Here is a 24,566-nt window from a genome sequence, read left to right on the forward strand (position 1 = left end):
AAAAAATTAGCTGGGTGTGTATCATGTGCCTGTAATCCCTGCTACTCAGGAGGCTGACAGGAGAATAGCTTGAACGCGGGAGGCAGAGGTTGCAGTGAGCCAAGATCGCGCCAGTGCACTCCAGCGTGGACAACAAGAGCAAAACTCCGTCTCAAAAAAAAAAAAAAAAAAAAAAGAAATAAAAGTGAGAAGATTTAAGCATTAGGAGGTTGATAAGTTGTCTCTCAATCTTGAGAATCTGTGCTAAACATGCATAGTCAGTCCCCAGTTAAAAATGGACCTGTTCCAAAAATCACTTACAAGTTTAGTTATTAAAAATTCAGACTGTATACGTTTGATTTGTTTACAGTTTTTTAAATATCAGTATGATTATTTACATAATTTAAAAGGTGAGTTAAAACTGAAATGTGAAAACTTTCACAATAAAGGAATACTTAAAAAAAAAAACCAATATAGTGACCTCTGTCTTTTCCCAGTATTTGATCTGATTCCTTGAACACAGCGGGGGAGGTGGTGGTGGTAGGATGTGTACATGTATGTGTAAATGGTTGAGTATACTCTGGCAGTAGCAGAGAGGGAACTGAGATACTAAGCAATTTTAGCAGTGTCAAGGGGAAAGAACCAAGTGTATCCAGCGTTATCAGAGAGCTGAAACCCTAGTTTGATTTGTTATAACAGATATTCATAAATCAGATGAATCCATGTTTATATTTGAGGTATACCTACATGTCCATATTATGACTAGTAACCTGTGTGGTAATAATGATGACAGTTAATATTTATTAGTGCTTACCATGTGCTGGGATTTTTTTTTTTTTTTTTTGTAGAGTTGGGGTTTTGCCATCCTGGCCAGGCTGGTCTCAAACTCATGACCTCAAGTGTTCTCCCACCTCGGCCTCCCAAAGTGCTGAGATTACAGGCATAAGCCACCGTGTCTGGCTGTGCCAGGATGTTTTAAGTGTTGTTGTGTGTATTTGTCAACATATTTACTTCTCACAACCCCATGAAGTGTTACTAACTCAAGTAAAGAGAGGTTAAATTATTAGCTTGATTAAAATCGCGCAGCTAATTTAGGAGATGCCTAAATATTGACTGAGTTTTCTGACTATATGCATATCAGATATGCACATACCATTACTATGTTCTACACCTAAATACCTAATTTTTCATTATACTTCTGTTTTCTTTGCTTGTGATTAACATCCTTCCCCTTACCTTAAGGAAATACATTGGTTTCCTTTCCTCAGTTTTTTTATTGTGATAAGTGTAATATAATTATTTTTTAGAAAAAATAATATTACTTGCTTAATAAAATCAGTTGTATATAGATATATTTGCTAAATTAGTGAATTTATTGTATTTTATTGGGTAGACACATAATTATGATTATATCTTTCCTCAGTGACCTTGGAATATTTTGGATTTTTCATAATTTTCATGTTATACATAGGATGTATCCTTTTTAAAGTATATGGCTGAAATGCTATACTTTCACATTAGTTTTTACCCAAAGAAAAATGTATTTATACATTTATTTTTCAGGAGAGAGCAAAGCTAAGTTTTTAATTAAGAGTTACCTTTCATGTTGATTTTTTTTCCTATTTTTATTGTCTTTTGCTTGGAAATATATTTCAAAATTTCTAATTCAAATTACTAGATGTGCACATTCACAGTACACAGATTACCCAGTAATAATAATAGACAACAGTAATTGATAACTTATGTGTTCGACACTGTTGTGTGTTATGTGTATGAATTTGTTTATTATTACAACAGTTCTATTAGATAAATTCTGTTATTATCGCAATTTTTCAGATGAGGAAGATTTGAGGCATATAGAGGTTACTTGTCCAAGATCACATAACCCTCTATTTAGAGAGCCAGTATCCATATCCAGGTGTATGGACCCACAGAGATACTGAAAATATGACATAATAAATCTTAAATGATAAATTGATCTTTTGCTAAAAGTTAATTTTAAGTTCAAAAATACATTTAAAAATTTAAGGTTCAGAGAATTTGCCAACAATTTTCAGAAAATATATCAAACCTCTTAATTTTTAAAATGTGTGATCATGAATAATTTTTTTTAATGACTCAAGTTTTTGAGGAAAAGTATACTTTGAACAGTGAACCCAAAATAGTAATTCATTAGGTTTATCAGAGGTAGAAATTTATGTAAACTTTTTTCTAGTTTTGTGTGTGCATTTGGGTGTGTATATAAGTTTGCCAAACCATGAGATTTTATTCCACTCTCAAATTCCAATCACAGTATAGCAAATGTACTAAATTTAATTTTAATTTTTCTTTTTTTTATAGGAAAATATGAGAGCCACACCCGTGTTCACACAGGTGAGAAGCCCTTTGAGTGTGATATTTGTCACCAGCGCTATTCAACAAAGTCTAACCTAACTGTTCACAGAAAGAAGCACAGTAATGAAACAGAATTTCATAAGAAGGAGCACAAGTGCCCTTATTGTAATAAACTTCATGCAAGCAAGAAGACTTTAGCCAAGCACGTTAAGAGGCAAGTATTATCTTGCTTCCATAGTATACTTTATTGTGCCTTTTAATTTAAATATGTGGAAAGCTAAGAACATCTATAAAGTGCTTATCTCCAATTCTTTCATTGGAGATTCATTGAGATATAGTATTTTGATTATCCTGTTTTCTTTCTTGGGTTTTGGCAAGTCTGTCTTCAGAAATATGTGGTTTTTATACTCTGATAAATTGCTTTCTCTTTTTTTTTTTTGAGTTAGGGCTTCATTGTGTCACCCAGGCTGGAGTGCAGTGGTACAATCTCAGCTCACTGCAACCTCTACCTCCTGGGTTCAATCAATCCTCCCATTTCAGCCTCCTGAGTAGCTGGAACTACAGGTGCACACCATGCCCAGCTAATTTTTGTATTTTTTGTAGAGACTGGGTTTCGCTATATTGCCCAGGCTGGTCTGAAACTCCTAGGCTCAAGTGATCTGCCTGCCTTGACCTCCTGAAGTGCTGGGATTACAGGTGTGAGCCACCATGCCTGGTCAAGAAATTTATTCTTATACTCAACATTGTCTTTAATGTGTAACAATTTGTGAGATAAATAATATTTAATAGAGTATTATATATTTAACTCTAAAAATTAAATTTTCCTGAAATCTGGACTAAAAAAAATCAGGTATATTACCTTGAAGTTTATCTATAAAGAGCTAGGTTCCTGAATGTATTTAAAAGATGATTATACTTTTATTTGATTTTTCTGCATAAACTTAGGTATACATATATATTTATTAAAATGATAATGATACCTCCTTAAAGAGCTCATCTATGCCTACTTGTCTCATTATGAAAGGAATCGGTACTTGATCCTGGTAATTACTGTCAACATATTCACATGGAATATTGATTTAACTAATATAACCTTTTCCTAATAATCTTTTTCTTTTCCTCTGATAGATTTCATCCTGAAAATGCACAAGAATTTATTTCCATTAAGAAGACTAAGAGTGAAAGTTGGAAATGTGATGTAAGAGTTTTTAATTAAAACAAATTAGAAAACCAAAGTAAAAGCAATGTCTTTTGGGGAAGTGAAGTAATTAGGTTTTAAAGTAATGTGACTTAGCTTATCTCACTTTTAGAATTTTCCTTTTATATAAAATTATTCTAATATATTTTGTAAATTAAGCCTGGTATAGGTTAGTTTTTAGATGATGGACCTAAAAAGTGGAAATCCTAGTTTTTATTTTCATCGTAATCACCATACCATGTATTTATGGTTATGTATATAAACTGTGACATTACTGTTGCACAGAGTATAAAATGTTAGACTTTCTCCCCCATTTCTGGGTATGTGGTGTTAACATAATAAACTGTCTCAAAACTTAGTGGCCTTAAATAAATATTTTGATATGTCTCACCCTCTTGTGTGTTAGGAATCCAAATTTGGGGCAGGGATTTGCTAGGTTAATTCTTCTGTTCTGCTTGTTGTCAGCTGAAGTCACTCAGCTGTTTTCAACTAGTGCATGGTCTGGTCTGGTCTGGGAACACTTCCAAAGTGGCTCACTCAAGGCCGGGTATGGTGGCTCATGCCTGTAATCCCAGCACTTTGGGAGGCCCAGGTGAGTGGATCACCTGAGGTCAGGAGTTCGAGACCAATCTGGCCAACATGGCAAAACCCCATCTCTACTAAAAATAAAAAAAAAATTAGCCAGGCATGGTGGCACATGCCTGTAATCCCAGTTGCTCAGGAGACTGAGGCAAGAGAATCACTTGAACTTGGGAGGCAGAGGTTGCAGTGAGCCAAGATCACACTACTGCACTCCAGCCTGGGCGACACAGCCAGACTCCATCTCAAACAAAAAAAACAAAGTGACCCACCCATGTGACAGGTAACTTGGTGTTTGTTCTGACGAGAATCTCAGCAAGGACTGTTTACCAGGAACCTTAGTTCTTCTTTACTTTGGTCTTTTTTTGAGGCTTCTTGAACTTCTTTCTAGCATAGCAGCTAAGTTCCGAGAGTGATTATGTGTTCCAAGAAACCTAGATAAAAACTATTAGACTTTATGGCATAGCCTCAGAAGTCTCTGAAAATCACTTCTACCACATTTTGTTGGCCAAACAAATCACTCCAACCTGGGTAGATTTAAAGAGAAGGGAATTAGATTCCATTTTTTAACAGGAGGAGTACCATCGTACTTATGGACATCTTTATTCTACAGTACCTCTAAGTATTTTTTCAGTATTTACATTAATCTTTTTTTTTTTTTTTTGAGATGGAGTCTCGCTTTGTCACCCAGGCTGGAGTGCAGTGGCATAATCTTGGTTTGCGGCAACCTCCTCCTCCTGGGTTCAGGTGATTCTTGTGCCTCAGCCTCCCGAGTAGCTGGGACTACAGGTGCACACCACCATGCCCAGCTAATTTTTGTATTTTTAGTAGTGATGGGGTTTCACCATGTTGGCCAGGCTGATCTTAAACTTCTGACCCCAAGTGATCCACAAGTCTCGGCCTCCCAAAGTGCTTCCCCTGATTACAGGTGTGAGCTGCTGTGCCCAGCCTAGGTGAATCTTTTTTAAAGGCATCCCTAGACTTTTGCCTTCTTTAATCCAAGATTCAATTTATATATACAGCAAAATTCTCACAATTTCTCTGATTTCAGCTTCTGGAAATTGAAGTTAATTATTAATTACAGTATTTGAGTCTGCATAAGATAGTATCTTCCCCTTACTAAGTTTCATCATCCTTGGCTATAAAACGTCAATAATGCCAATTGTATCTATCTCACAGGATTATTGTGAGAATCAAGAAAAATAATCCATGAATTACTTAGCATTGTGCTTGGTATATATAGTATGTGTTATGTCATTATTGTTGGTGCTGTTACTATAGCAGCCTACCTCTCTTTTAAAAAACCTGATGAATGTCAAATTTTTAAAGACTGACCACTTCAAGAGATACATTTTAAAATAATTTTTCTGTGGCCTCTTATTCAGATTCTTATTCAAATATATGGCAACACTGAAAAAACCTTTTATTCCTGACATAAGTGACTAAAAAATATTTCATGGATTTAGAAATTCTGACTAGAATTAAGATAGTATGATTATTCTGTATCCCTACTAGAAATGTAAAGAGTTGAAATTCAGCTACCTTTAGTACTAATTTGAAATCATTCCTTACTTCCTCTAGAGAATTTTTTTCTGCACAATCAGAATTTAGTTTTACTTTTTGTAAGTTTTCTGTTGGGAGAAAAGTCTCTTTATTGAATTTATATGTTTTTTTTCTCATTACAAGCTTAGTATTACAATTTTTAATTCAGGTCCTCTTAACATTTTGTTTGCATTTTAATTTAGATTTGTAAGAAATCTTTTACTCGAAGACCACACTTGGAGGAACATATGATTCTACATTCTCAAGATAAACCGTTTAAGTGTACTTATTGTGAAGAACATTTTAAATCACGATTTGCTCGGTTAAAGCATCAAGAAAAGTTCCATCTGGGTAAGCAAGTTACTTTTTCTTAAGGCAGCCATGACAATTTTAATTATCACATCATGCTGGATGAGCCTTCTATAGCCGAATTACTCTTTTTCTTCTAAAAGACTTTTTAAGAGTGGTTTTAGTTCACAGCAAAATTGAGAGGAAGGGATAGATAGTTCCTATATACCCTCTGCCTCCACATATGCACAGCCTCCCCCATTATCAGCAGTTCTTCACCAGAGTGGTACGTTTGTTATAATCGAAGAACCTACACTGACACATCATAGTCGCCCAAAGACTAGTTTAGACTAGGGTTCACGCTTAGTATTGTATTTTCTGTTGTTTTAGACAAATCTGTAATGACATGTATCATTATAGTGTCATATGGAATAGTTTCACTGCCCTGAAATTTCCCTGTGCTTCTCCATCTGTCTCCCACACCAACCCCTGGCAACCACTGACCTTTGTACTTTGTTCATCGGTTCATTTTTTTTAGATACCTCATCTACTATTTGATGATCTTTTTACTGTCTCTATAGTTTTACCTTTTCCAGAATGTCATATGGTTGGAATCATATACTGTGTTGCCTTTTCAGGTTGCCTTCTTCCACTTAGTATAGTGCTAAATGATATAATTGGCCCTCCATATCTATGAGTGCCATGTCTGTGGATTCAACCAACTGTGGATCAGAGATATTAAAAAACAAAACAAAACATAACAATACAACAATAAAAAAATACACATTTTAAAATATAGTATAACAATGATTTATATCACATTTCCATTGTATTAGTATTAAGTAATCAAGAGATGATTTAAAGTATATGGGAAGATGTGCATAGTTTCCATGTAAATACTACACCACCTTAGATAACGGACTGGAGCATCCATGGATTTTGGTATCCTGCGCCATCGTGGAACCAGTCCCTCATGGATACCTAGGGAGGACTTTATTCCATTGTCTGGGTATACCACAGTTTATCCATTCACTCACTGAATGCTGGCAAGAACATGAAGTGACAGACATTCTCATGGGAATGCAAAATGATACAGCTACTTTGGAAGACAATTTGACAGTTTCTTACAAACTAATTATACTCTTACCATCTGATCCAGCCCCTTTTCTCCTAGGTATTTAACCAAAGGAATTGAAAACCTAAGTCTACATAAAAGCCTACACAAAGATGTTTATAGCAATTTTATTTATAATTGCCAAAACTTGCCAGCATTTGGTGTTTTCTGTGTTCCAAATTTTGGCCATTGTAATAGGTTTGTAGTGGTATCTCATTGCATTAATTTGCATTTTCCTGATGTATATAATGTGGAGCATCTTTTCCTATGTTTATTTACCATCTATATATCTTCTTTGGTGTGGTGTCTGTTAGGTCTTTGGCCCAATTTTTTTTTTTTTTTTTTTTGGTGACAGAGTCTCGCTCTGTCACCCAGGCTTGAGTGTAATGGTGCAATCTTGGCTTACTGAAACCTCTGCCTCCCAGGTTCAAGTGATTCTCCTGCTTCAGCATCTGGAGTAGCTGGGATTACAGGTGCCCGCCACCACGCCCAGCTAAGTGTTTTGTATTTTTAATAGAGATGGGGTTTCACCAGGTTACCCAGGCTGGTCTCGAACTCCTGACCTCAGGTGACACCCTCCTTGGCCTCCCAAAGTGCTGGGATTACAGGCGTGAGCCACCACGCCTGGCTGGCCCATTTTTTAATCAAGTTGCCTACTTATTGTTGAGTTTTGAGAGTTCTTTGTATATCAGACATTTCTTTTCAAGTATTTCCTTTCAATCTGTGACTTTTCATCAACTTGACAGTTTCTGTGACAGAGGAAAATTTTAATTAAGTCCAACTTATCTATTGTTTCTTTCATGGATTGTGCAAAGTCATTGCCAAACCTAAGGTCATCTACATTTTTGTGATTCATTTTGAGTTCACTTTTGCAAAGGATGTAAGGTCTGTGTCTAGATTTATTTTTTTTTTTGTCTGTGGATATCCATTTGTACTAGGACCATTTCTTAAAAAGACTATCTTTACTATATTGTATTGGCTTTGCTTCTTTGTGAAAGATTAGTTGACCATATTTATGTAGGTTTGTTTCTGGGCTTTGTATTCTGTTCTGTTGGTCTATTTTTTTATTTTTTATTTTTGCCAATAATACACTGTCTTGATTACTGTAAGTTTATAGTAAGTTTTAAAGCCAAGTAATGTCAGCCCTCCAACCTTATTTTTCTCCTTCAATGTTGTGCTGGCTTTTCTGGATCTTTTGCCTTTCCATATTAAACTTTAGAATCAGTTTGTTGATATCCACAAAATGACCTTCTGGGATTTTGATTGGGATTGCACTGAACGTATAGATCATGTTGTGAAGTTGAGTCTTTCTTTCCATGAACATGGGATATCTCTTCATTTATTTAGTTTTTCTTTGATTTCTTTCATCTGAGTTTTGTAGTTTTCTCATATAGATCTCGTACCTATGTTGTTAGATTTATACCTAAATATTTCATTTTGGGGGATTGTTGAACTACCCTTGGTGAACCTTGAGTATTGGCTTAGGCAAAGAGAGTCATATAAATTGAAAGGAGTACTCTGTATGTTACAGTTCTTGGAGATGTGTAAATGTGTTTTTATATGTGTGTTGGGGGGTTTTTTGGTTCATTTTTTTGGTGACAAAGGTACCAGTGGGCATAAACTGTGCATTTATTCGTAGTTGATGTTGCATAAGTTTGTGAGTGCTTAGGATGAGACATTCTGGTTTTCGAAAAAGATAATTTTTCAAGGAGTAGAATAAAATTAGTATATTTGGAATGCACTATAGTATTTAATGAATTACCTCCCTAATGCTTATGGCCAAGGTGGAGAGTTGTGGTCTAGATGGTGGTATACTTTGGTAAATTTATGATTGTTAATCCCACTAATGAATTTTGTCATTACAGGTAGAGGTCCTCTCCATGTTCAATTCATTACTTTTGTTAACAACTTAGATAAAAATATACACTTCATTGCTTATGAAATTTATAGATGTCATAAAGCTATCAAGAGTATTTAATATACTAGAAAATAAACATATTTAAAAAAATCTGTATGCTGTACAATAGGTCAAAACAAATTAAGTTAAAAATAATTAAGAATAAATACAAAGTTAGTCTGTGCGCGGTGACTCACGCCTGTAATGCCAGCACTTTGGGAGGCCAAAGCTGGCAGATCACCTGAGGTCGGGAGTTCTAGACGAGCCTGACCAACATGGAGAAACCTTGACTCTACTGAAAATACAAAATTAGCTGGGCGTGGTGGCGGATGCCTGTAATCCCAGCTACTCAGGAGGCTGAGGCAGGAGAATCGCTTGAACCCAAGAGGCGGAGGTTGTGGTGAGCTGAGATCGCGCTATTGCACTCCAGCCTGGGCAACAAGAGCGAAATTCTGTCTCAAAAATATAAATAAATAAATAAATAAATAAATAGTTGTAAACTTAAGGAAGTGATCTTTTAGTCATTAAGTCTTTACGAACTATAAAATAGTTTATCATCCAAACTACTCACTTTACAGATGATCTTAAAGGCAGAGGCTTTTTGGACACTGTGAACCAATAATGTGATATGATTTACAAAACGAATGTAGTTTTAAACTATATTAATAAAAGTGTATTTTTCAGAATTAGGGAAATAATAGTCTGATTTTGAATTGATCTGGAAAATTGCATTCATTTCTGTATACCACATTTAAGATGGATATTGACAAATATATATTTTAGAGATGGGTAATTTTGGTGATGTAGAGTCTTGAAATCATATCATGTCAAAAACATGGTCCTTGAAATTTTTTGTCTGGGAAAGGAAGATAGAGCAGCTGTCTTCAAATACTTTCAAGGCACTATTGTGCAACAAGGGATTCTTACTCTTTGTGAGTCTAGTATATAAGACTAGTATATGCTGGAAGATTATTTACCTGAAGCTTAATCTCTCCAAATTGCCTTGACTAAGTTGTTCTTTCATAGTATTCAGTTTCAGCACTTCTAAGAAGCCATCATGTAGAAACAGTTTTTATAGTTACCACACTGTAGTTGACATGTTCATGATTCTGTTTCATGGGAGAAATTTCTTTAGAGTTTAGTTCCAGAAAAAGTATTTTTTATTGGAGAATTGGTGCACTTCTTTCTTTTTGACATGAAAATTTTAGGTAATCTTTTTGGTCCCACCTTGTAGAAACATCAGAGGGAACTATAATAAGTTTTTAAGTGTTGGAACTTACAAACTAAAGTAACTTGTCTTTACACAATAGTTACTTTCCCATCAGTGAAATTCTACAAGTATACAGGCATATGCTGAACTTACCTTACTAACTCTTAGAGTTGGTGAAGAGGCCATTCTTTAGAAGTGGTTGAACTGGAAGATTTTTATGACTTGTTAAGAGATTCTTCTGTCATGCTGCAGCATACCAATAATGAGAGGTGTTCCAGAAATGTTAGGCAGTAAGGCTTAGCTACCCTGCTATATAATGTTCATGGCGGAAAATATACAAGGAAAGTACATTCAACATTCAAAATAGTAAATATTTTTGGTACAACTGCTAACTGTATGATCAGCTCTGTGTTAGGATCTGGGGATACTATTTCTGCCAAATTAAATTACGGTGCAATAAGTAATCTAACTAGTAAATAAATCATTATTATTATTATTATTATTTTTTGAGATGGAGTCTTGTTCTGTCGCCCATGCTGGAGTGCAGTGGCGCGATCTCGGTGCACTGCAAGCTCCACCTTCCGGGTTCACGCCATTCTCCTGCCTCAGCCTCCTGAGTAGCTGGGACTACAGGCACCTGCCATCACGCCTGGCTAATTTTTTGTATTTTTAGTAGAGACAGGGTTTCACTGTGTTAGCCAGGATGGTCTCAATCTCCTGACCTCGTGATCCACCCGCCTCAGCCTCCCAAAGTGCTGGGATTACAGGCGTGAGCCACCACACCCGGCACAATCATTACATTTTAGTACTGTATACACACAAATATTTTACAACTGATTAGGTAATTTGTATAATTTTTAATAAGAGTTGACATTTACTGGGTTAGGTTGACATTTACTAGAAGAAAAAGTTTAATAGGTGTGGCATGATGTAGAAGTGGAAGTAGAAGACTTTCTAGCCAGCCTTGTTTTCTGACTCTGACTTAGCCACTTACTATGTGATCTGGAAGAGCCTCTCAGACTTCCAGCTTCCTCATTTGTTAAAATGAAGTTAATACGTACTTCTTAGATACTGTTGTGAGGATTAAATGAGGTACTGTATTAAGTGCCAAATGTAGAGCCAGGCATAGTTTTCATTCTCTTTCTCTGAATATGTTGTCATTTCTAGTATTATAATTTTTAGTCTTTCCAAGACCTTTGAGAAATATGGCTTGTGACATAGTAGCTTTGCATTTTGGGCCACTATTATTAATAAACCAAATAGAGTATTGTTATGAGTATTTTCTGTGTTTGTGTGCGTGTACATATGTATACATATATATGTATGCATGCATATATAAAATACTCAAAGCAATATTATATATATACAGAGAGAGCTTCTTTTGCATTCCATCTCTATGCTTCTGTTCCCTTGAATCACTGTATACTTCAGATAAGTGCTTCATGCAATTTGGTATATATCACAAGCACCTGGAGACCTTGTTAAAATGGATTTCCCAGAGTGTCTGACTGAGATAGGCCTGGAGTATGGCCCCAAATTTGTATTTGCATTTGCAACTTGTACAATTTGCAATTTGTACAAGTTCCCAGGTAGTGCTGGTGCAAATGGTCTAGATATCACATTTTGATAACGACTGCTTTAGATTATTCAAAGCAATACTCATACTGTCTACATTAGGAATATATATTCTGTTAAATCAGAGGGAAAGATATGTATGTAATGCAATCTGAACAGTTAAAGGAGAAGAATTTTTAATATATATGAATATATATGTGTAAAAGTTGTAGTTTGGCTTTTAAAAGTCAGATCTTGGTCCAGCATGGTGACTCACGTCTGTAATCCCAGCACTTTGGGAGACAGAGGTGGGAGGATCACTTGAGCCCAGGAGTTCGAGACCAGCCCGGGCAACCTAGTGAGATGCCGTCTATAAAAATAAATAAATAAATAAAAGAGGGGAGGCTGAAGTGGAAGGATTGCTCAAGCCCAGGAGGTTGTTTAAATAGGTTTAGCTGCATGCAAAACTGGATATCCAGTATAGGAAAAAAATGTAGTTGTTATTTTCTCTGAAGAATCCTGATAAGTAACTGAACATTAAAGAGAATGCTTCATTTCTTCCTTTGCCCAGCTGAAGCCTCCAGCTATACATATAGTCATATTTTATAAAAAGTTTTACTAGTAGATGTTTCATTCTTTGACTAACCACACATTTTGCATAATAACCTTATTTTGGCACTTGTATTTACTTCACCTTTTTTTTTTTCAGCTATGCAAATACTGACTTTCCTTTTCTCAATTTCTTAGAGCCCTTTTTTGGTTCAGAGGAGGTGGAGAGATTTTTCATAATACTTAACACAGTGCTTGATGTGAATTAAGAATCAATAAATACTTGTTGAATGAGTTAATAAATGAGTGAAATATTTAGATCACATGCAAAATGAAATATTAGAGATTTTAAGTGAGAATACGTTAAAGATACTTAATACAATGTACATTCTGAGGTCATCTCTCATTTCTAATGTGTAAAACACATTGAAATTTACCCAGAGCTACTGTGGCTACCAAGCAATTTTGCTTATAGTTATGTTTCTGAATTTCAGTGTCTTAATTCTATTTTCTTTCCATTGTGCTATTATGATTAATTCATTAGAATTCTTTCTTCAGTTTGTCCTTCCATATACTGAGACATCTTCTTGCAAATATATAGCTTCTTTAAGCTGTATTTACTAAACTTCTTTTTTACACATTCTTTGTCTTTCTTATATTTTGTCAGTCAGTAGAACACTGTCTTGTCTCCAGTTTTTTATTTGGTAAAATCATAGTGAAATTCAGAATCCAACTAATTTCAGTATTACTATGAGAGGCCTGGGCTTAATTTTATACCAACAAATAGAAATATTTCCAAACTATAAACTCTCTTAAGTCCTCCATTCGTTCTTCCAAAGTTTTTTATTACCCGCTTTCCCAAAAACTTTAGTATGCAGCCATTTCTACTTTGTTCCAGTCTGATTTCAAACCAGGAATTGGCCATTTCAATTTGTTAACTCATTAGTTTGTTCAGCATTCATACTGTCTGTTAGATGCTGAGCCCTATACTTGGTTGTAGGGATATGGAAATGTTATTCTAGGAATAAATAGCCTAGAAGAGAAATTGCAGTGTGTTATGACATATGCACCAATAGGATAGGCATGAACTTACAGCATACCTATTAAATTTAACTTAGTATCTCCTCTTTAAACTTTAAATGCACACTGTTTTTTTTCCTTTTTAGGTCCTTTTCCATGTGATATATGTGGTCGCCAGTTTAATGACACTGGAAATTTGAAACGTCATATAGAATGTACTCATGGTGGAAAGAGAAAATGGACTTGCTTTATCTGTGGAAAATCAGTACGAGAAAGGTGAAGAGTTATCTGCACACCCTCAAAAATCCTAGTACTATTATGTAGAAATAATCAATGAATATGATTTATAAGAGTTAGGGTAACATAAGACACAAAATGCATGAATTGTGCTTTAGTTTGAAATATAAGGAAAAAAGGAATTACACAAATGTTATGGAAGATGACATGGATTCAAGATTTGCAGGTTTTAGATGGATGATTTAATGTACATATTTTATGTCTTTCTGAAACCCCACTAAAACTAGATTAAGGGTTTTTGTTTGTTTTTTAAAAAGAATAAGCTACAAAGATAGGGAGAACAGAAATGTAACACAAATGACATAGGTTTGGAAGCTATAAAACAGATGGATCAGTGGTAATTGACTTAGCAGATCTAAGAAAGACAAACCCCAAAGTGGAAATGGAGAGATGTGAGAATGTAGTTTACATCACAGAATCTATAAATGTGTAGGGAATGGCAGTATTAGGTACCTCGGAACTGGGTTGAAGGAGAGGCAGAACAAGGAGCACTAGATTAAAAACTTTAGAAGTTTTATAAGTAGTGTCATTGGATTCTCTTCCACCATCTACTCATGCCATTGCTACTAGACACCTGTCCCTCTCCCAAGAGTACTGCTAGACCAAAGTATGCCACGTAGCTACATGATGGGATATATTCTGCATGCTGAAAGCAGTGATCCTTAGGCCTTATCTCTGCAAATATCTTGGCTTTTAGATTTTATTCTCCAGGCAGCAGATCCGAAGTCTGTTTCCTGAAAATCTGAGCAACCTAAGGGCAAATATATTCCCTAATGAGTGGTACACCCAGATCACCTACAGTGAAGGCTGAGTCATCAAGACCCCCCATGTCCTTTGCCCTTCTCATCAACTTTTTAGCCTATCATACTTAATCAAGAGCAGATAGTCAAGGATCACAATACATAAGAGGAAAACCTTTAACAAAGAAAACAGATTCCACACAGATAAACAGAAAAAAAATTTAAGGAAACAGATTATTAACGAAGAAGAAAATTTCAGAAGAAGTAAACAATTATTACTTTTTTGCCCCAGTTGAAGATACAGAATCCATTAAATGAGAATAGGATGATATATAAAAGGATCACTCAAGGAATAATTTAGAGCTCTTAGAAATTCAAAGCATGATGTCCAAAGTATAGTCTCAATGGAAGGGTTAAGCGACAAAAAGTAGAGCAAAAGCCAGCAATATAAAATAAGGCTTAGAACATTAGAGGATCAGGCAAGTCTAGCATCTGAATAATAGGAGTTTTAGAAAGAACAGAGAAAATAGAGGGGGAAAAATCACCATTGAAATACTTCAAGATTATTTCCAGAACTGAAAGGTAAAAGTTTGAGTTTGCCAGATAGAAATGACACATCATATGCTTAGATGAAAACAGACCTGTACCAAGGTACATACATCACTATGATATTTCAGACATGGGGAACAAAGGGAAGCTTTTCTATGCTTCTAGAGAGGGAGAAAAGTCACATACATTGATTAGAACTACTTTTACTTTTAACAACATCAACACTAGAAGTAGGACCATAAAGTAGTGCCTTTAAAATTCTAAACGAAAATAATCTCCAACCTAGAGCTCTGTTCTCAAACTAACCAATCAAATCTCAAGATAGAATAAAGATATTTTCATGGTGTCAAAAAATAAGCTTTTAATATACTCTTTCTCATAAAGCTACTGAAGGGTGTGCTCCACCAAAATGAGGGAATAAACTCATAATGAGGAAGACAAGGGAAATAGTTGTAACATGGGAGAGAAGCAAAGACAGAACACAGGAGGATGGTGAGAGAAGATCCCAGTATGTCAGGTGTGCAGCATATGTAATGGGTAGACCATACCGTTAGTAGTATGACCCAAGACATTATGGGGATTATTGCCACCATCCCTGCTAGCATGTATCTTCTTTTAACTAGGGAACAGAATGTTAGAAAGGTCTGATTTCTTATCTGTACTGTGCCTCTGTCTAGTACCTCTGTGTGCTAATGAGGTTCCTACTCTTATACTTTATGCCCTTTTCTTTAATTTAACTGAGGATACTCATTTCATAGAAATGTGGTTTTTTTTTAGTTATCCATGAGAATTAGAGGTAGGTCATGGTAAACTTAGAAGGAAAATGTGTGGAGCAGCCTACTTACTTTGACTCTATTTCTGCCAGACTTTCAATAGCTGGTCTATTCTAGCTCTGCCGGATACTCCATCTATGGTGAACCTTTGTTTTCCAGTACTTTTCATCACATTAATTACTGACATGCCAGAAGGAGCTAGACTCTGATCTGGAGATCCTGTTCATACTATCTTCTGGGCCCTTTATCTAAATAGTGGCAATATTATTAGGTTTGTGCTTGTTACTCAGGTTTTCAAAAGCCTATGACATCTCGTTTAGTTTTTTTATTCTCTCTCTATATACTATTTCTGAGGGGGGTGGTAAGGAGGATGAGATCAGGGAGGAGTAGGGGTAGACATTCTAAGGTACTAGTAATGTTCTTATTCTGCATATAAGTGTTTACTATTCTTTAAACAGTACTTATAAATTTTTTACTCTTCAGTATATAAGAGTTTTGTAATTAAAAAATGAGAAGTGCCATTTTCTTAAAATAGCAGCTATTATGGTCAAATAGGAAAATCAGTACACTATATGAAAACGTTTATACATTGATAAATTATAAAGTTTATTATATATATTATACATTCATTTTTCCCCTTAAACATCTTTCTGTAAAAAGAAAAAGCAAACAAGGCAAAACAAGAATCCCAGAGATAACCTTTCCATCTTTTACTACAACTATTTAATAGGTAGGGATCTGGGAATATCTTTAGAGATATTTTTCACAAAGCTGGGTGTATCTACAGACTGTCATATTGGTGGGCCTTGTAGAAGAGCACCATCTACTGGCAAAACTCTACTTTTATTTCAGATTCATCCTTTAAACTTGCTAGGTATGGGATTGAAATAAAAACCAAGTACAGTCATGCGCCGCTTAATGATAGTGCTATGTTCGGAGAAATGCATTGTTAAGCAGTTTTGTCATCACGCAAATATAGAGTGTACTTAATGCAAACCTAGATGGTATAGCCTACTACACATGTAGGCTATGTGGTTTAGCCAGCCTATTGCTCCCAGGCTACAAACCTGTGTAGCATGTACTGAATACTGTAGATAATTGTAACACAGTGGTAAGTATTGATATATTTAAACATACTTAAGCATAGAAAAAGTACTGTAAAAATGGTATAAAATATAAAAAAGAATATATGTATTTGTGTAGGTTACCGACCATGAGTAGAGCTTGTAGGACTAGAAGTTTCTCTAGGGGAGTCAGTGAGTGAGTGGTGAGTGAATGTGAAGGCCTCAGACATTACTGTACACTAATGTAGACTTTATAAACACTGTACATTTAGGTTTCACTAAATGTATTAAAATTTTTTCCCTCAAATTAACAGCAGCTTACTGTAACATTTTTATTTTATAAACTTTTGATTTTTTTCAACTTTCTTACTCATTTATAGTAACACTTAGCTTAAAACACACATTGTACAGCTGCATAGATATTTTCTGTAAGCTTTTTTATATTTTTTAATTTTTTATTTGTTTTACTTTTTAAACTTTTTTTTGGCTAAAAACAAAAGACACAAACACAAACATTAGCCTAGGCCTACACAGGGTCAGGATCATCAATATCACTGTCTTCCACCTGCGCATGTTGTCCCACTGTTAGATCTTCAGGGGCAGTACATGCATAGAGCTGTCATGTCCTATGGTAACAATGCCTTCTTAGAGAATACCTCTCCAAGGACTTGCCTGAGGCTGTTTTACAGTTAGCTTTCTTTTTTTTTTAGTAAGTAGAAGAAGTACACTCTAAATAATGATAAAAAGTATAGTAAATACATGCCAGTAACATAGTTGCTTATCATTATCAAGAATTATGTACTGGACACAACTGTATGTGCTATGCTTATATATAATTGGCAGTGTAGTAGGTTTGTCTACAACAGCATCACCGCAAACATGTAAGTAATGTATTGTGCTATGATGCCACTAGGTTATAGGAATTGTGTAGCTCCGTTGTAATCTTATGGGACAACATTGTTTATGTGGTCTGTCATTGATTGAAATGTCATTATGCAGTATATGACCGTAGTAGTGATAGCTAAAAGCCTGCAGAGGTCAGTCATATTTCCCTTTCGCTTTATTTCTCCTTAAAATAACTTTGTCCATTATTACTCAGCACTTTAGATATGTGGGGAAGCTCAAGGTTAGAACCGTAGGAATTGCTAGTGATGTACTTTGAGGAGTAATGGTTTCATAGTAGCCCATCCAGGGCCAGTGGGGCTGGAAGACCTAGGAATAGCAATAATTATTTTCTGTATGTAGGTTCTTTTTTCACATCAGCACCTGGAAGTTAGAAATACCTACAACATTTTCTTTGCTTTAAAACATTTTTTCAACAAATACTAAGCATATATTTGGAAGAAATAGTACTGATAAACTGGATTACTTAAATATTATTAAACCCTCTCTATCAAAATTCAGATCAACTTAATTCAGTGACATAATGAACATTTTTAAAATTATACTTCTTGAAAGTTTGCTTAAGTTGTGTAATTAAATCTCTGAGCAAACCAATGGCAAATGAGGCCGAAGTATTTTTTGTTTTTAAGGAGAGAGAGTTATAACAAGCATGTTTGTATACTAGTGAGAATAGAAAAGAACAAAATTATTCTAAGAAAGAGGAGAGAATTGCCATAATATCAGTTAGCTTGAATACCTTTCTAGCAAGTTTTCCAGAAATCTATTTACTATATACATTGGCATTTTAAAAATCTTTGAATATACATATTTTAACGCAGAACTACTTTGAAAGAACATTTGAGAATCCATAGTGGAGAAAAGCCTCACCTTTGTAGTATTTGTGGGCAAAGTTTTCGTCATGGAAGTTCATATAGGTAAGTAAAACCATTTTTTCCCTTTATTAAGCAAGATAGAATTATATCTCTATTTTAGTTCTATTTTCTTATTACTTTGTTGGATTGAAACATTTCTTAGTCCTTATGATACGCAAAGTTGTGCAAAAACTTTACTGCATAGATTTTTTTTTTTTTACTAAACGTTTTATTAACTTTATTCTGTGGTATAAAATATTATTAAATATTTTCTCACACCAAATTTGCAGAAGGCTTTACTGAGGCATTATTTAAATATTTCTTTCCTTACTTTTCTCTGAATGAAAATTCAGTTAAACTTAGTGTATTTCTCCACTCTTTACTATCAAAGAATATTTTAATATGAAAGTAAGACAAAATAAAAAACTCCCCATTCTCAATTTTCAAAAGTCTTCTGTGCATTAATAGTGATTATAACTTATTTAGTTATTTTTGTGGTTGAATCCTTGACCATATTTGCAGTTTATGAAAAGTTTTTTTCTAAATAAATAATATATAACTACTTCTGAAATGTGTGTACAATTTTAATTTTTATTAAAATGTTATATATATGGCTTTAGTGTATACACTTTCATATATTATTTATCTTGCTTTAAGTTTAAATTGAATATTTCCCCTTTAGAGGTAGTCTAGTCAGTTGGTCTTGGTAAAATCAACACTTATTTTGGCAATTTGCAAGGGAAAGCTGTTCCTTTCATTAGAATAAATATAGAGAGAGAGGCTCTGGAGATAAAATTAATTCAAGTTAAACTAATCTTAATAATCTAAGCCTTTTATACTGTCTTTGGGTGACTATAAAATGAGCCCCATTTTGTTCTGTTGGTGTGAAGAAAAGCAGTAAAATGTAATTTTCATAAAGTTGAGTTCTTATAAAAGATAGAAAATTCTTAAATATCAGTTTGTAGTTGATAACAATTATCCAGAATAGGACAGATTCTCAATTATTTGCTCTATTAGTCTGTTTTCACACTGCTATAAAGACATACCTGAGACCGGGTAACTTACAAAGAAAAAAGGTTTGATTGACTCACAGTTCCGCATGGCTGGGGAGGCCTCAGGAAACTTACAATCATGGCGGAATGTGAAGGTGCAAGCAAGGCACGTCTTACCTAGGCGAAGCAAGAGAAAGAGTAGGGGCAACTGCTGAACACTTTTAAAGCATCAGATCTTGTGAGGACTCACTGACTGTTACAAGAACAGCATGGGGAAACTGCCCCCATGATCCAGTTACCTGTCACCAGGTCCCTCCTTCAATATGTGGGGATTACAATTTGAGATGAGATTTCGGTGGGAACACAGAGCCAAACCATACCATTTACTGTATCATTTGCTATCATCATGATATGCCTAGTCACTTGTACACTTACTTCATTTGTCTGATTCTAATTCCTTTCTGATTACTCCTACTTTTGATATTTTTGAGTCTTGGCCAGTCAGCTAGATAATAACCTTAGACATTTGATAGATTCAGTGAACTAGATATAGGATCTAATATGATGGGAAGGAATAATGTTGAGAAGTGGTTTGAGCGTATACAAATGTTGAAATGCTTTCTTGAAAAAGATGAGTAGGGACCTGGGTTCAGCTGGTAAAAGACTGAAAAGGACTCTGAAAGTATAGAAATAAAGCCAATAATGTATGAGTGGTTGAGTAGACAGCCCAGTTTTCATTGTTTATTCATCATTTATTCATTATTGAGCTTTTTCCTTCTATGTCACCAGTTTTAATGGTGTTCAATTTTTTTCTTTATAGACTTCACTTACGAGTACATCATGATGATAAAAGATATGAGTGCGATGAATGTGGAAAAACATTTATCCGTCATGATCACCTTACAAAGCACAAAAAAATACATTCAGGTATACCATATTTTGTAATACTAGTTCTAAAATCCTTTTTAAATACCTGAAAGGAACATAATATGATGTTATGTCTATGTTGGCTGTTAGTTTAATAATTTGGTTTATGCTCGTCACTTCTTTGTAATTCTGGTTCTAAAAACATTTTTAAAAAAGCATCCAAAAGGGACATAATTTTATGACATATTCATTGTAATTTTAATTATTTGGTCACCCTTTGTGACTATAAAGTGTAAAGTTTAATTTTAAATAAATTCTCAAAATTTGCATTTTGCATATTACATGGATATATCTAATAATTGCTATTGACACTTCCCTAAAGGGAGAAGCCATGATAATTTTTCTCATTTTGGTTGGATTTGAGAAGAAGTTGGTGAAACTTACACGTTAAAAGGGAAATGATTAAAATTGGGTGTTAAAAGTGTATATTATAGTGAATTTTGAAACCCTGTCTTTGGAGAAGAGCACCTTAATAATCCTGACCAATTTCAGATCTTTATACTGTATAATTTTTATATTCTGGGGATTTCTTTCATATTTTCCTCTCAGATTGATGTTCAGGAAGTGCTAAGAGAGCCAACTCTGTGAGCACAATAATGGGAAAGAGCCATCTCTATGAGCACAGTAGAACAGGTGATTATTATTATTATTTTAAACATAATTTTTGAATATAAAGTATGCAACAGATAGTAATTATTTTCTGAGATGATCTCAGTGAGGTAGGTTGCAGTTGTTATCACCACTTCTAACAGATACTAAAAATCTGATGACTTTTTCCATTGGAATTATGCCTTTTTATTTTTATGAGGAGAATTCTTAATTTCTAAGTCTAGAGGCCACATGCTTTAATTGCACACTGGTATTGAGACAGTGACTGTTTTTTAAAACGAAGCCTTTGTAAATAAATGTAAGAATAGAGATGAGAAATTGGACTTATGTAGAATTTTTCATTATATTTGTATTTTGGCTCATTGCAAACATAAGAAATCCTCACAGATGAAAAATCTTTTAAAAGTAAAGTACAAAGATCTGAAAATGTTTGGGTCCTTTTTATAAACAGTAAGACAGCCTCATCTTAGTTTAATGTATATCAATTTGAGGTGTTTGATACACAGACATAAATATATATATATATATATATATATATATATATATATTTTTTTTTTAATTCCTAAGTTTTGAAGTAGTTTCATTTATCTTGCTCTGTTACATTGAAAGGTATGATTTGAAGTGTACAGCAAAAGGCTATTGATTCCTTTTCCAAGCGGGGAAAAGATTCACATCCATGAAATTAAGCATAAATTTTTTGAAGAAAGTTATTTGAGTAAGGAATATAAAGCAAATAGTGCAGAATAAAATGTGGCTTTACTTTCCTGTTATATTTGACATCATGTGATCTTACTGTTTGATAGTTGGTTTCTGGGGATAAAAACTTGAGATGTATATTATCATCAAAATATTTGGGTCTTTATTTTAAGGTGAAAAAGCTCATCAGTGTGAAGAATGTGGAAAATGTTTTGGTCGTAGGGATCATCTCACTGTTCATTATAAAAGTGTACACCTTGGAGAGAAAGTGTGGCAAAAGTAAGTGAAAAAGCAAAATGTCTCATAATTTACATTGGCTAAGTCTCTGAGGAAAGTTGTAACTTTTTTTGTTTACTTTGTTTAATTGAAGTTAGGTTAACCAGTTCTCTTTCTCTACATTCTATAGCATCTCTATAGACCTAAAAGAATTCAGCAAGGCTATATTTTCCTCCTTGTTTTTGGTTAATTCAAAGGCCAGGGAGGTGACATGCAAGTTAACAATAATTAATGAAAAATCTTGGCATTTGGTTGCTGAGGCTCTTTGAGAGCTAAATATACTGCCTATATATTATACTTAATAAGATAGCAATTGTTAGGAAATGTTTGCAGTCAGAATTTAAACTTGTTTCTAATCATACTAAGCATTTAAAATATTATATTATTTGAAGGCACTATGTGCTATCTTGAACATCAGCTTTTTAGTATAATTTAGATATCAAAGTTTAACTGAGGTTAGTTGCTAAGTGTGAAACATTCAAGTAATTCATGTTTTTGGATTAGGCATTTGGGCAAATGATAAATAACAGACATGTTCTAAAGTGCCAAGAGACTTAATAGTCCTGAGCATAATTAGCAAAATATACATAGTGTATATAAATGTAGTAAATCAAAGACCAATTTAAAGAATAGTAGAAAGTGTTGATTTGTAATCATTTTTTACATTTCCATGTGTTGGTTTATTATTTCATTAATTTTGTTCAGTGATTCACTCATTGAATCAATGTATTCATTGGACTCTTGTATTTTGTTTATGTAAGGAATGCTAGTAAGTGCTGGGATATAAAGATATGCTGTTTAAAAAGGAAATAGTAACTTCAATTCATTGTGCGAATAGACTTAAAACTACAGGTTCACTTACTCCAAAGGTCCTATACCTTTTTTTTCTTCATGATTTCTTTATAACCTTACAAATTATTTGGCACAGGAGCTTTTAAAAATATAAATTAATAATATAATATGAATATATTTTAATGTATTGATATATCGTAATATAAATTATAATATAAGATAATATAAAAATATAAATTATTGTTTAAATAAATTATTTGAATCATTAGAAATAAAACATTTTCAAATATTCATTTGCTATCATATGCTAACATAAATAGCAATTTTTTGAAAAATAACTACAAAACAAAATATTAAAAGAGCAACATTTTTTTACATTTTTATAAATCTCTCATGGCTTAATAGAAGACTGCAGCATTGTCATATCTGTTGTGATATGTTATTTTGGTTGAAGCAATGAAGAAAACCCAGCCTTAATAAATATGTAGTTGGAATAAAGAGGAATATTGTTAATAGTCTTCTCAGGTAATTGTAGATCTTCCTCTTTATTACTACACTAAAACTAAACAAGTGGTAGTTTCCTAAAGGTAGTTGTAAGGTGGAATGTGAAACAAGATTAATGAGGTTTTCACAATCTATTACATTCAATCTCTTGGCCTCTTGTACATTGAATGGATTTTTTTTTTTACCAAGCATAATTTTGTAAGATCATGTGTTTGTTACTGAGAAAATATGGGCTCACTGAGTTATGCAGATTTTCCAAATGTTAGCACATTTCACAGCATACTATTAACAGATCACATTTGTTAATACTGCCTCCAGTCTCTCAGAAAGGAGTACTGGAAAGCTGTCAAGATCACAGTGGTAAATACAAGTATTCCGAAGTTCTTACATTAGCTTGAAAGCTCAGATTTTATCATTGATAGCAAGCACTGTTGGTTGTTTGTCTTGAAGTGACCAGCTCACTTCATTTAATTTTTGAGAGGTGCTTTTCCTTGAGACAACCATCATGTTTTGGTATGTAGTAGAAGTGCTTCTACTTCATACCAAATAAATGAGTAGTGTACTTCTCATTTTATCAGAGAATATTTAAAAGGCCGAGGCCTGAAAGGTCAAAATATAATAGAATTAGTAATCTTACTCTTTCATTACATTTTTTTCTTTCTGTGAGTATATGGTAGTAAAGAATACAATTATTAGTAAACTTTAATACTACTGCTTTATTTAGAACTAAGTAAGATACTAGCAGTGTACCAGCAGTTTACCCACTGTTCCTTTTGCATCATAGTGTCAATGCCAACATAGTAAAAAAGGCAGATAATGTCTTATTATTTTGAAAAAAATGTTGATCTTGTGGACCCTGTGAAAGGAGTTTTGGGACCTACCATCACCTTTTATTTAACAGGCCTGTGGACCTATCTGTTGGCTTAGATAATTGAGGAACTAGAATCTGTAGACTCTACTTTTTTTGCAAGGGGGGGGCTAATGGTGGTAGATCCAGAATATGGAGCCCTATGTATCATTTTTGTGGAACTTATACTTCATTCTATGTGATAACAAGCCAATGAAAATTTTAAACAAAAGAGTGACGCCGTTGAATTTGTATTTTAGGTATATCACTTTTACTGATGTATAGAGGTTGGATTTGTAATGGATAAGTCTGGAGGCAAGTATATCAACCAGTTAGACAGCTGTTATAATCTGAGAAAAAGATAATGAGGGACTAAACTCAGGAGTTGCATTAGTAATGAAAAGTTATATTTATTTGAAAAATATTTAGGCCCTTGTTAGCAATACTTCATGATTGGCTTTGGGGAGTAAGGGAATAAGGGC

The 24,566-nt window shown here is 34.0% G+C and overlaps 1 protein-coding gene across 1 annotated transcript in view; it reads left to right on the top strand.

Annotated features, from left to right (window-relative positions):
* Positions 1-24,566, top strand: part of ZBTB41 (zinc finger and BTB domain containing 41) — a 57,857-nt gene that overhangs the window by 7,178 nt on the left and 26,113 nt on the right. The window contains exons 3-9 of the mRNA XM_030818702.1: positions 2,320-2,527; positions 3,442-3,511; positions 5,836-5,983; positions 13,411-13,540; positions 18,409-18,504; positions 20,254-20,360; positions 21,839-21,944. Of these exons, the coding sequence (XP_030674562.1) occupies positions 2,320-2,527; positions 3,442-3,511; positions 5,836-5,983; positions 13,411-13,540; positions 18,409-18,504; positions 20,254-20,360; positions 21,839-21,944 (865 nt within the window). The remainder of the gene's footprint in view (positions 1-2,319; positions 2,528-3,441; positions 3,512-5,835; positions 5,984-13,410; positions 13,541-18,408; positions 18,505-20,253; positions 20,361-21,838; positions 21,945-24,566) is intronic.

Source organism: Nomascus leucogenys, chromosome 9 (assembly GCF_006542625.1).
Source record: "Nomascus leucogenys isolate Asia chromosome 9, Asia_NLE_v1, whole genome shotgun sequence".
NCBI classification, from domain to species: domain Eukaryota; kingdom Metazoa; phylum Chordata; class Mammalia; order Primates; family Hylobatidae; genus Nomascus; species Nomascus leucogenys.